At 36.3% G+C, this 14,862-nt stretch overlaps 1 protein-coding gene across 1 annotated transcript in view; it reads left to right on the forward strand.

The window, feature by feature from the left end:
• Positions 1 to 2,011: 2,011 nt before the first annotated feature.
• LOC127418753 (zinc finger protein 37-like) overlaps positions 2,012 to 14,862 on the forward strand; it is a 96,721-nt gene continuing 83,870 nt past the window's right edge. The window contains exons 1-4 of the mRNA XM_051659531.1: positions 2,012 to 2,047; positions 2,434 to 2,502; positions 2,685 to 3,273; positions 4,992 to 5,060. Of these exons, the coding sequence (XP_051515491.1) occupies positions 2,467 to 2,502; positions 2,685 to 3,273; positions 4,992 to 5,060 (694 nt within the window). The 5' untranslated portion in view covers positions 2,012 to 2,047; positions 2,434 to 2,466. The remainder of the gene's footprint in view (positions 2,048 to 2,433; positions 2,503 to 2,684; positions 3,274 to 4,991; positions 5,061 to 14,862) is intronic.

Genomic DNA, 14,862 nt, shown 5'->3' on the forward strand with positions numbered 1-14,862 from the left:
TTTCTAGTACAGAAATATAACCGCTAGACACAGAATTACAGTATAAGATGAATAATATATGTATGAGATTTTATACAGGAATGTGCAAAGGAAATTATGTTCAAATGAACATAGGTGTGTAGAGGTAGTAGTACAAATACGAATATGATTTTTCATTTTGACCACATGAGTTTGTATACTGTAGGTAGCATGTATAAATATCAATTTACATGTTTTTTAACATGCACATACATTTCATATTGCACCATGTGTGTGTGTGTGTGTGTGTGTGTGTACAGGTTTTGCTATACTTGTGAGGACCAAATATTGAGAATCAACCTGTTCTGTGAGGACATTTCTGGTTGTGAGGACCTTTTGGGTGGTCCTTACAAGGGAAATGGCATATTAAATGATGTTTTTTTGAAAATGTAAAAATGCAAAAAGGTTTCTGTGAGGGTTAGGTTTAGGGATAGGGTTAGGGTTAGGGGATAGAATCTATAGTTTGTACAGTATAAAAATCATTATGTCTATGGAGAGTCCTTATAAGGATTTTTTTTTTTTTTTTTAATCTGACAATGCACAAAAAAAAAAAAAAAATAATGCATCAAAATCAATGTTCTTGCTAATCATTGACATATCCCAGACTGCAGCCGCGGACCGTGCATTTTAAGTCTAGGCCTTCAGTGCGATTCATGCCATTAAGAAAACACAGTTTCACAATGAATAAGACACTATGCCTATCATACATTATGTGGCAGTCAACTAATAATGCCAACTGACATTTTAAAAACTTGAAACGACACTTAATGCTCAAGCAAGCCTAATTTTAACTGCAGCATGACTGTTTTGTGAAATGAACGTCAAAAAACATAATTTTTCATATGAATCTACCAAGGAGGTCTATAATACCTGGAAAATATATCTAATAATATTTGCGATTTAAATGTTGCTTGCAATAAATTTCGTTTCGTCAGGGTACACATTTATGCTGCGTTCCATTCAAGTTGGATGTGGGATATTCCTACTTGATATCTCCGACCATAAATGCATTCCGTTCCCTGATATTCGGAACTGCAATGCTCCCGTTAGCTTAGCAGGGGTTTGACTCTCATTAGAGATGTCTCCTAGCAACCCAACTGATAAACATTGCTGCAGCGCTAGCATTTGTGCTTCAGGTGTACGATTATCAAAAGAGATTATAATGTTTCTGCAAGTGTATGTTAAACAAGCTTTAATATCATGTAATGTGGAAATGAACTCATTTATCGATATTACTTAATAAAGTGAATGTTGATCACTTTGTATATCTAGTGTCGACATGTTTGTGTTACATCGTGCCCCTTCATCTCGGCGAAATCGGAGTTGAGAATTTCTGCACGAGCCTACAAGTTGTAATTCCATCCAAGATGCATTCCATTGCACTTTTCCTAGTAGGAAGTTGTAAAATCCGACTTAGAAAATGGAACGCGGTTCCATTTGGATGGAATGGAATGTTGAATGGAATGCTACTTTTCAAAGCTTGATCCAACACTGAATGTCACATGCTGTCATTAGCTAAAATCTCCTTACAAACGACACATAAAGGTTGTGGTCCATCAACTGATCCTGTCCATATATACTTAAATACTGCTCATCGTATCGTCGTCTTTTGGGTTTGACCCCTAAAACTGAAGGATTCACATTTAATGGTCTCAGAAACTGCTCCATTGTAATTACAGACTAATACTTTTTTGCCTATTATTTTCAGAACTGTTTAAATAATGTTTTAAATATAATAGCAAACAGGAGCATTTTAATTGTATTATTAATAATGAAAATAATCTGATGTTGGCAATTGTAACAGTACCTTTAATAAATTCAAATATAAAATTGAACTTGTGAAACAATCTGTATTTACATGAATGCTACACAATATATAGTCTAGATAAAAACAGCTCTCAAAATCACCAGAATTGATGAATATTACACATTCACACTCCAGTCCAGTATGAGGCAGAAAAGCGCCATTATTTGTTTTGGAAACCGCCATTAAACAAGAAGAAGAAAGAAGAATTTGAGCTCTCAGTCGGTACATGTTCAATGTGTTTAACTTAATTTGTGAGTTTATATTAGTTTTCATATGTTTGTATTTTTCTGTCTTTGTTCTGTTCGTAAAATAATCTTATTATCGTCTTATGTGGCGGTTTTGTGACAGACGCTTTAAAATATTCAGTTTCAGGAGAAATAAGCAGAAATCTGAGAATATCATGTTTAATATCTGATATATGAGCTCGTTAAATCAAGAAGCAGATTTTAAAGAAGTTCAATGATGTTAAATAAAGCATGTTATATGCTAATATCCAACAATATTCCTGCTTTAAATAAAATAAAACCAAACACAAAGCACACATTTATATTTGTCTCATAACTCATACCTGAAAAAGGGTTTTTCTGTCTTGTTTTGTTTATGTTCAGATTTTCATCAGGAGAGAGTTGAAGAAAGAGGTGATGAAGACAAAACTGATGGAGAGAGACAGTTTACAGGTTAAACATTCATTTCATCATTTAACTGAATCACTGTGTCTGTTTGTCTTTTCCAGAGCAGAGTCTTGTTAGATTTTAATAAACTTTTAAACTTGAGATTGTAAGTAAGTTTCAAATGATGTGATATGACTGTGACTCTGTGATCATGAACGGTACAGATGTGATTGTGTTGTGTTTGTCAGGAGCTGGAAAAGGTTTCCTGTCAATCTTCAGTGTGTGTGACTGATGGGACCTCCACAGAATGTCAGGATTCAGTGTGGAGCGGCAGAGATCAGTCCACACCACAGCGGCTGCTGGACAAACTCTCTGAACAGAGATCCAGAGACACACAGGACTCACAGCTCACTTTACTCTGTTCTACTGATGCTCAGGAGAGTGTGTGTGACAGTAATCAGGGTGATCAAACCTCCACAGAGTCTCTGACTTCTGTCTGTAACGCTGGAGAACAGCAGATGCTGCAAACACCAGTGAAGATTGAAGTGAAACAGGAGGAGATAAAAGAAGAAATCACAGCAGAGGAACAACAGAGAGATGATGATAATGAACAGGTGAAGATGTGTTCGGTGAAGCTGCTGGACTGCAGGAACCTGATGAAGATGAGAAGAGAAACCACAACAGAGGAACAACAGAGAGATGATGATGATGATGATGAACAGGTGAAGATGTGTTTGGTGAAGCTGCTGGACTGCAGGAACCTGATGAAGATGAGAAGAGAAACCACAACAGAGGAACAACAGAGAGATGAAGATAATGATGATGTCATTCCTTCAGGTATGTTTCATTCTTTAATGTTTTACATTTTCATGACAATCAGCCATCATGTTAAAAGTTAAAAAGTTCCCCGCTGTTATTGTCATTTTTTAAGTTTTCAGTTGTCTTTTAAAAATGTACATATTATATTTCCCCAATCAAAGTAGTTCTGTAGGTGACTGGATTAGAGTTCTGCTTAAGTATAGTTTTGATTATATCACGGGTCTGTTGAATGCTTGATTCTGATTGGTTCACGGGTGTTATAAGGTGTGCCATTATTTTTCAAGTAAATGCACGGCTATGAAATAGTTCCAGGTCTTGACCGCATAACGGTTCCATATATCACTTCGCCAAATTATTTCAGTTATTTCAAAGAGCCCTACAGGCTACCACAACAAAATAACCAATTAAAACAAAGACATTGGTTAAAGTAAATTGGTTAAGAATGTCAAACAATGCCTAAAATATCCTACATTTACATAAATTTCGGTTAAAAATAGCCCTCGCACTCCCTCATCTCACCCCCACTTACACATGCTCACACACATACATACGTACGCGCATGCACACACACACACACATTGAGACACGAGTCGCGACAAACAAATAAATAAATCCGCAACAGAATACAACAGTTTCTATTAGATATGGGATTTTGGGGACCGATACCGATTTTAGAGAGGGAAAATTCACCGGTTACATATATGGTGACCGATATATTACATTTTTGAGCTGGAATGAAAACAGACCTTTTCTATGTGGATTGTGCACCGATTTTGCACCAATATGACTATGCAAAGGTACTCAGAAGGCTGCTTTCTTAAACAAATATTTTTATCAAAGAATATTTGACATTATTATTATATATTGTCAACAAATTCTAGAAATGAATACTGAGAAAATAAAGAATATATTCAAATAAAATAAATAGCTAAATAAACATCAGTACTGTATGTTTAGTATCAGTCAACTGCTGACCATTTAAATAAAGAATAAATAAAAATAAAATAAATAGCTAAATAAACATCAGTACTGTTTAGTATCAGTCAAATGCTACTATATTAATACTGCTACTATATATATACTATCTATATTAATACTGCCGAGTCAAGATAAACAGCGGCAGTGGTTTTACACCGTATTCTGCTATACAAGTTCAGGGGAAATTTTCAACGGTGGAAAACCAGACTTTTAAATATTACATTTTATACATGCAGTGACTGGAATTGTTCGGTTGAAGGGGGTACCAAACTGTGAATCCTAAACAAAACAGTTTGGTGAATACATGTTTACACTTTAGCTTCCATTCAGCTGACAACAATGAAAGTAGCTGCGTGATTAGCTAGTTAGCTGTAAGCTCGTTGTCACAGAGAGTAAAAGACGGACGTTGTTTATTTTACTTTCCAGCATTGTGTCTCACCAACTAGGTAATAACATAGCGTGAAATCAACATTCAACAGACACAATCCACCACCGCACCATTGTCTGCTGAGCTGCAAAAAGATGCTCTGATGTTTACCTTTCAATCTGCTATATTACTGACTGCACTGACAAACTATAGCTGACTAACAGCAAACAGACATGAGTGACATGGTTGTCAGGGATAAGGTTAACATTATATTAGTTATATTGAAAAGGGAAAATGATGGGGTCATTGTTTATTAAGTTTCCAGTATGTATTTCACAAACTAGTTTACAACTTACCGTGATGACACCGCTGAACTCCGCCCTGTCTGCAGAGCCACCGTCAGCTCAGAGTCAGCTCTGTAAACAGTGGAGTCGGAGCGTGCTCTGCTGGACAAACTACGGTATGACACCAATTCAAGCATTGTTTTCTGCATTATATGTTCTGAAAAAAAGTTTTCATATCGGCGTATATCGGTAAAATATACGCCGATACCGATATATCAGTGAAAGGCTAATATCGGCCGACCGATATATCTGTCGGGCACTAGTTTCTATTATCTAAAATAACTTTTAATGTTTCAATGTATTTCACTCTAATCTGCCTCACATAGCTATAGTGGAAAAAAGCACAGCGCTGCCCCTTTTCGAACTAGCAACGAAGACTTGAGCTGTATCAGAGCAAGATACACTTGTTTAATACAACAGTTTCTATATTATCTGTAATATCTGTGGGAAAAACCCTTGTGCTCCCCTCCCTCTCTCCCACACACACTCCCACACATGTGGACACAGACATTATACGCGTTATGCACACACTCACGAGAGAAAAACAGAGCAGCAATGTCAGCGCACTCCTGCATCTCAGTAGAGTTGAAAAAAGTTGCTAAGGTTTACATCTGAAATATGGTGACACTCGCTGCTGCTGAGAAGTCCTTAAACTTACATCTTGCCGATTTTGAAGCAGTGTTTCTTCTGATGATAGCTGCAACAACAAAGGTAATCCCAAAAGCGATCTCTCTCATTTTCTATGTTTTTCTCTTTCGATCCCTCAAACACAAACTCACACACACTCACACACACATGCACAAATGCACTACCTCATTATCCAGTAAGTCCTCGAGTAAAGCAGCGCAAGCTTTGCAATCCTCCATTGCTAGTTCTAAAGTGACGTATTTGGAACTAGCAACGAAGGCTCAGACTGTATGAACTCCAGCCCATTGTATTGTTTAAAAATAATGCACACCCAAGGTGTAACGGTTACCAGGATTACCACCTCGGGTGTGCATTAATTTTCAACAATTCAACGATCCGTCATCAATTATTCTTAATACTTTTAATAAAATATTCTTAGTTCAGTGTATTTTAATATATTTAGGCTGTGTTTAGTACAAATTTGTAAATTGTTCAATTACAGTTAATAATAACTTGAATGGAAGATAGGGCTGTTGGGGATACGTAAAACATATTTTAGCGATAATCACCTTAAAAATATTGCGATATACGATTATATCGTCAACCACTTTTGCACTTTAAACTAAACGAAAAAAACAATTAAAGTAACAAAATGATCAAAAAATCATATATATAACCACCTCCCCAAATACAAACATTTACCATCTCCAACTGCTCCATTTGCCATCATGCAAGTATCAGTCAATGACAATAGGTGGAAAATTACTAATAGCCTACAGATTAAGAAGTAAAGACAATTATAAGTATAATAATAATAATAATCATAATAATAAAGCCTAATAAATTCCCTTGTGTTCCCAAAATAATGCTGCTAAATGTGTGTTCTTAACGAATTAGTGTTTGTATTGCATTTTGGTAATACAGTTAATGCTGCCTAAAGAAAAGAAAATAGAACTCAATTTTAAGTTCAAGGTGAATGTGTCTTGTATTATTTTATGATTTAATTGGTTTTGTCTTTGTTTCTTTAATACAAAGATATATAGTTGAAGTCAGAACTTTACATACACTTTATTAAAACTAATTTTTTATCACTCCATAGATTTCATATTAGCAAACTATAGTTTTGGCAAGTCATTTAGGACATCTAGTTTGTGCATGACATGAGTAATTTTTCCAACAATTGTTTACAGACAGATTGTTTCACTTTTAATTGACTATATCACAATTCCAATGGGTCAGAAGTTTACATTCACTAAGTTAACTGTGCCTTTAAGTAGCTTGAAAAATTCCAGAAAATGATGTCAAGCCTTCAGGCAGTTAGCCAATTAGCTTCTGGAGGTGTACCTGTGGATGTATTTTAAGGCCTACCTTCAAACTCAGTGCCTCTTTGCTTGACATCGTGGGAAAATCAAAAGAAAACATCCAAGACCTCAGAAAAAAATTGTGGATCTCCACAAGTCTGGTTCATCCTTGGGAGCAATTTCCAAATGCCTGAAGGTACCACGTTCATCTGTACAAACAATAGTACGCAAGTATAAACACCATGGGTCCATGCAGCCATCATACCGCTCAGGAGGGAGATGCATTCTGTCTCCTAGAGATGAATGTAGTTTAGTGCAAAAAGTGCAAATCAATCCCAGAACAACAGCAAAGGACCTTGTGAAGATGCTGGAGGAAACAGGTAGACAAGTATCTATATCCACAGTAAATTGAGTCCTATATCGACATAACCTGAAAGGCTGCTTAGCGAGGAAGTAGCCAATGCTCCAAAACTGCCATAAAAAAAAATCCAGACTACAGTTTGCAAGTGCAAATGGGGACAAAGATCTTACTTTTTGGATACATTTCCTCTGGTCTGATGAAACAAAAATGGAACATTTTGGCCATAATGACCATCATTATGTTTGGAGGAAAAAGGGTGAGGCTTGCAAGCCAAAGAACACCATCCCAAACGTGAAGCATGGGGGTGTCAGTATCATGTTGTGGGGGTGCTTTGCTGCAGGAGGGAATCTGGGGCAAAATGAAACCCGAGTGTCCAATACATCACGCACGAGACTCTGAACCTTCAGCCAAAGCTCCTGGATCTTAACATACCCCCAAAAGACATGAGTTATTTCTCCATCCTCTGATTGGCATCGCCAACAGGTGGGTGTGTCTTTAAGACCAAGCCTATACAATCTAGAGGGTGTCCAATAGAACCGATGTAAAATCTTAAATTGTATAAGGTGAACACTTGCATCTCTAGATGCAGACTTGACGTTTTTTAGAATCCAAGCCCACTCTCCCTTTGAGTTAAACTTTTTCTCCCATAATCTCTTGACAGAAGTTGAAGCTCTGACCTCCAGACTCTGAATTAGCAGGGAGTAATACACTGATGCCTCATGACCTTTTCCAAAAGCAGTAGTGCCCGACCGATTTATTGGTCGGCTAATATCAGCCTTTCACGATATATCGGTATCGACGTATACGTTTACTGATATGCGCAGATATGAAAACTTTTTTCAGAACATATAATGCAGAAAACAATGCTTGAATTGGTGTCATAACGTAGTTTGTCCAGCAGAGAACGCTCCGACTCCATTGTTTACAGAGCTGAGCTGACGGTGGTTCTGCAGACAGTGCAGTGTTAAGTGGTGTCTTCTCGGTAAGTTGCTAACTAGTTTGTGAAATACATACTGGAAAGTTAATAAACAATGACCCCATCATTTTCCCTTTTCAGTATAACTAATATAATGTTAACCCTGTCCCTGACAACCATGCCACTCATGTTTATCACATCTGTTTGAGATGTTAGCCAGCTATAGTTTGTCAGTGCAGTCAGTAAGGTAGCAGATTGAAAGGTAAACATCAGAGCATCTTTTTGCAGCTCAGCAGACAACGGTGCGGTGGTGCATTGTGTCTGCTGAGTGTTGATTTCACGCTACGTTGTTACCTAGTTGGTGAGACGCAATGCTGGTCCATCTTTTACTCTCTGTGGCAAAGAGCTTATAGCTAACTAGCTAACCACGTAGCTACTTTTATTGCTTGTCAGCTCATTGGAAGCTAATGTGTAAACATGTATTCACTTTGTTCAGGATTCACAGTTTGGTACCCTATACAACTGAACAATTCCAGTCGTTGCATTTACAAAATGTAATATTTAAACATTTCCCTTGAACTTATATAGCAGAATACGGCGTAACACCGCTGCCGCTGTTATCTCTTGACAGGTGTAAATGCTTCTTGTTTTACAACCTGCCCCTAATTGACTAGCAGTTTTAAAATAGTAAGCATTTGACTGATACTAAATAGTAATACTGATGTTTATTTAGCTATTTATTTTATTTTTATTTATTCTTTATTTTAATGGTCAGCATTTGACTGATACTAAACATACAGTACTGATGTTTATTTAGCTATTATTTTATTTGAATTTATTCTTTATTTTAATGGTCAGCCATTGACTGATACTAAACATACAGTACTGATTTTTATTTAGCTATTTATTGTGTTTTTATTTGTTTATTTAAATGGTCAGCAATTGACTTATACTAAACAGTACTGATGATTATTTAGCTATTTATTGTATTTTTATTTATTCTTTATTTTCTCAGTGTTCATTTCTAGAATTTGTTGACAATGTATATTAATAATGTCAAATATTCTTTGATAAAAATATTTGTTTAAGAAAGCAGCCTTCTGAGTACATTTGCGTAGTCATATCAGGGCAAAATCAGTGCACAATCCACACAGAAAAGGTCTGTTTTCATTCCAGCTCAAAAATTAACAATATCGGCCACCATGTCGGTAATCAGTGAATTTTCCCTCTCTAAAATCAGTATCGGTCGCAAAAATCCCATATCAGTCGGACTCTAAAAAGCAGTAATCACCACTCCCAGAGTGTCTGCTGCTTTAGGGGGGAGCTGCTTTCAAAAGATCTCAACACTCCACTCTCATATAGGTCACCGAGTGTATGAACCTCCCTCACAATCCACTCTGACCAGCAGAAAGGGGACTTATTAATACATAATTTGGGGTTCAGCCATAAGCAAACGATATAAAGGCGAGATAACGGGGTGTAATTTAACTTCTCTTGTGACATTGCACATTCTTGAAATGAAGTAGTGATCCTAACTGACCTAAGACAGGGAATGTTTTCTAAGATTAAATGTCAGAAATTGTGAAAAACTGAGTTTAAATGTATTTGGCTAAGGTGTATGTAAACTTCTGACTTCAGCTGTTTATTACTGAACCTGCAGAGTTGCGTTCACAATGCATGTAAACCGCACCTGGACCGTGGAAATAAAGCGAAGTAAACTCAGCACCTCCTGAGATTATCGGAGATCATTTGCAGCATTCTCATAGACGACATTATTCTTGCAATCAGTTCTCAGACAAATGAAACAGAGAAAAAAGAGTGACAATTCTTTACATGTGCTTGTTCCACGAGACAGGCTCGTCATGCTGCATGCCTCTGAGCAAATAGCAAATCAGACACGAGCATTGACAGCTTTTCTTTTGTGTGTTCTTAAAAATATAATAAAGTGTGTTTCTGAAAGTGCCTGTCTTTGTGACTAACAGCATTTCTTGTCATGTGTCACTCCAAGAAGTCTTACAGGTCGCCGGCTTGTTGCGGGTAGATGAGCAAAATTACCCACGCATGAAATACATGTGGACTAGAAGCTTGCAAACTGGATTCAGCCTTCCCAGATCCATGGTTTTGCCATTTCCCGATATTGTTGATCATAGTTGATCAATTGAGTGTCGCAATCAGCATCGGGTTCTTTGTAAGATATCGTCGATATACGATTACATCGTCCTATCGCCCAGCCCTAATGGAAGATGCATATTTGAACTCATTAAGGCTTAACGTTGTGGATTGTGGGATTTTTCAGACTTTTTTTAAAAAAGAAATTAGTTGTTTCGCACATCCCTACTACATATCTTAATTATTATTCAATGAACAGAACAGAGATCCAGAGACACACAGGACTCACAGCTCACTTTACTCTGTTCTACTGATGCTCAGGAGAGTGTGTGTGACAGTAATCAGGGTGATCAAACCTCCACAGAGTCTCTGACTTCTGTCTGTAACGCTGGAGAACAGCAGATGCTGCAGACACCAGTGAAGATTGAAGTGAAGCAGGAGAAGATAAAAGAAGAAATCACAGCAGAGGAACAACAGAGTGATGAAGATGATGATGAACAGCAGATGCTGCAGACACCAGTGAAGATTGAAGTGAAGCAGGAGGAGATAAAAACAGAGGAACAACAGAGTGATGAAGATGATGATGACTTTTTTCCTCCAGGTATGTTTCTTCCTTTAATGTTGTTTTACATTTTCATGTCAATCAACTGTCAAGTTAAGATCTCTTGCAAGAATTAGTCAGAACTAGTATTTTGTTATTTAAAAGTCAAACTAAAAGTTCTCAGCTGTTTTTATTTAGATTTTTTGAAGTTCTTAGTTGTCTTTAAAGAAGGTACATCTTTTTATTTTAATAATTCCCCAATAAAAACTTCTGCAGGTGACTGGATTAGAATTTCTGCTTAATTCTGCTCAAGTCTTAATTTGTTTCTGTTTTCAATTTTTTTTAAAATTTTTTTTAATTATCCATAAAATCGTTTCATATTTTCGATGCATGAAACATGCATTGATCCCAATTTTTTAACTGGTAACCTTTTGTAAAGGAGGCTGCAGAACTTCTGAACCATAACGAGAAAATACAGTTTTTGCTCAAAATTATCCAAAATTAAAAACATTTTGTTTTTAGTCCCTGACCTACACAGACTACTTAAAGTATTTAAAAATGGCATGCACAGACCTCAACACTTGGAACATTAAACACGACATTAACTTCATTTCCATCCAAGGATTTTTTGCGAAAAAGTTTTAGCGCATCAAAATAAAGCTGATGGAAACGCAAATTATCGCTAAAATTTCACAAGTGTCGACATAATATTTTTCCATTTAACTCTAGTGCATAAATTCTATGTTGATACTTCAAATGTCACGAAAAACTGGTTTGGAAAATTGGCATTAACGCAAAAATATAGTGTCACATGACAGAATGTTAATCATAAGGACAAGGTATACATCTTTGAAAGCCAGTTTATTGTAGGTGATTATGGATTGATCTTAACAGCATATAGATCTGATGCTTCCAACATGACACTTCCAGGAGTGCCAACACAAATATCTCGTATCATGCACATGGACAAGTGCACGGAGAACAAATTAATGGCCACTGTTTGAGATTAATTTAATCGCAGGATCCATCCGTTTATTTATTAAAGTTGCTTTTCCACACCATTCAAAATAATAGACGGCAGTCACAGAATTAGCCCACAATACATAAAACATATCATTTCTGTGCACAAAGATGTTTTAAATTAAACATATATACACAATACTAGAAGAAAAGCATCAGTGTGCTTTTTTGAAACACTAACATATAACCCAATTCTATTAAATTATTGTTTAGCTTTCTTTTGAAAAAATGCCGGCAAAATTCGCTGTATTAAATTAAATAAATTACCAAATGAAAAAAGCATTAAATAAAAAAAAAAAAGTATTTTTCCAAATGAAAAAATATAGATTTTTAGACCTATATATGCCTTCTCTTTACACAAATTTATATGAGCCTTTCCCTGTTCTGTAGACAATAAAGTCGGCTGAATGACATTCTCAGAATGTTCTACACTTTTTTCAAGACTATAAACTATCAGAACTATTTGTCCAGTGTTGAGATCACTTTCAGAAAAAGAGCTTCTGAACATTTTAAAACGTTTAAATAGTTTAAATCTAACCCTATTTAACTCGGATCACATTTGCTGAGCTTCTTCAGAAAATGTAAATTGTATTATGACACTAAAATTAATTTTAGATGATAATCGAGTTCAATTGGTCGTTTAAAGTTGCTGGACAAATATACAGGACATAATGCAGTTGTAATGGCGATGCTTTAGATTACATGATTGTTCAAAATAGCCTATTGAATATCAGGAATGTATCATATATGTAACCCTGATATTACACTGCATCAATTTTTCTTTAATAGCTGTGCACACAGCATATACACATCGATGGATGGTCCTTATACTAAGACCGAAAGTTTCCCCCACTACCTGGTGCAGGTTGCCATCGGTTCTGACCCAAAAGCGAATCGTCATGGCCCTGTTCAAGCTGGCAACCTGCACCAGGTAGTGGGGGAAACTTTCGGTCTTAGTATAAGGACCATCCATCGATGTGTATATCCTGTGTGCACAGCTATTAACGACAGGCGCAACATCAGGACAAATTTTACAGTCCAATCAGAAGGGCAACAGCTCCCATTTTATTTCAATTCCTCCTCTTCTGATTGTATTTATTTGTAAATTAAAATGACAGTAAGCTGGTTAATTTCAATGAATTGTCTCAATACTCTCCCCATTTTACCAAAACTTCGGAGGAAAAAAAATAGGGACATCTGGGAGGCGAAAGGTGCGCAATTAGCGATATACACATTTCTGTATTGAAACGGCTTAAGGGCAGATTTCTTTTGCGATAAACCAAAACTTATGCGACAAAGTGTTTTTTAGGCATGACGTCATCACGCACACCATTTTTATCGATAAAAGGCCATTTGAATGGAAACGGGGAGAAGACGGCAAATGTCGCAAAATTTGTTTTACATTTTCACTTTGTCGATAACAAAATAGCATGAAAGGTGGATGGAAACTAGGCTGGTGTTAACATTTAACAAATCTATAATTTTATTAGAGAAACAAACTCATCCTCACATTGCAAAACAATAAGTTACCTACTGTGACAACAACAGTGTAAATAAAACCATGCAAATGGGCAAACAATGCACCACATAAACGTTGTGTAGGCCAATTTGAACACAAATAAATGCAATAATCAACTTTTTGGGGGTTTTGAAAGTTGACAAACAGAAAAAAAAAAAAAAAATGCATTTCTTTGAATTCACTATGGTCCAACTTTCACAGAACTTTAAATGCAGTAAAAACCCTGAAAACATTTGGCAGGTGTTAATGTCAAGCCCTGATGACTATAATCATGACATACAGTTATCAGCCATAATTGACAGTATAAATAAATACTGTTTGCAGAGCAAAAATCACAAATCAGTGCTGGACATTTGTTGTGTTCTAACAAAAAAAAATGGTTCAATTTGATTTCTTTGCAGATTTGTCCCTCTTGAATTGATTTGTCAATTTACTGTGTTCATTGTAGAGCTGATGAAAGGGAGAAAGGAACGTCGGGAGCTGAATAAAGTGGAGGAGAAACTTCAGGATCAGAAACATCATGATTTCAGAACTGGAGAAAAATCTTTGAGTGTCTTAAAGACTAAAAATAATTTCTCACCAAAAAATCATCAAAGAAGATCAGCCAAAAATCCTAACACCTGCACTCAGTGTGGAAAGAGTTTCATATGTAAAAGCAGGTTTATCATGCACATGAGAGTTCATGCTGGAGACAGAAATTACACGTGCCACCTGTGTGGGAAAAGCTTTCTGTATCTGAAAAAACATCTGAAAACACACACAAATAAGATTTACAAGTGTTCTTTTTGTGGAAAGAGTTATTTTTACCTGTACTATTTTAAACAGCACCAGAAAATTCATACAGTGCAGTCTCATTTGTGCTTTGAATGTGGGAAGACCTTTACTACAGCCAAAAGCATGAAACGGCACCAAAGAATTCATACCGGAGAGAAACCTTACAAGTGCTTACACTGTGAAAAGAGTTTCACTTGGCTGCAAAGCCTGAAAATACATGAGATATTTCATACTGGAGAGAAACCTTACAAGTGCTCACTCTGTGGAAAGAGTTTCTCTTGGCCCCAATACCTGAAAAAACACAAGATAATTCATACTGGAGAAAAATCTTACAAGTGCTCACTCTGTGGAAAGAGTTTCACTTGTTCACAATACCTGAAAACACACGAGAGAATTCATACTGGAGAGAAACCATACAAGTGCTCTTCATGTGGGAGAACTTTCAGTGGAGCTAGTAATCTACAGACACATGTAAAAAAGTATTGCCCAAGTAGTCACAGTGAGCAAAAATAATCTTCAGGTCCAACAAGATCAAATAAACAGTTGGAAATTCAGATGATGGAACTCAAAAATGGAATTTTTCCCAATAGAGTAGCATCATTTATGAGAATAGTCTGATAGCCCAACACACATCAATTCATGGAATAACAAAGAACTTTCGACTTCAGACAACATCTGAACTCTCTCACAAAAGCTGAAATCTACACCTGAATATCACCATGTGTGATAAATCGCAAATCGCCTTTGCAT

The sequence above is a fragment of the Myxocyprinus asiaticus genome, chromosome 28 (assembly GCF_019703515.2).
Source record: "Myxocyprinus asiaticus isolate MX2 ecotype Aquarium Trade chromosome 28, UBuf_Myxa_2, whole genome shotgun sequence".
Taxonomy (NCBI): domain Eukaryota; kingdom Metazoa; phylum Chordata; class Actinopteri; order Cypriniformes; family Catostomidae; genus Myxocyprinus; species Myxocyprinus asiaticus.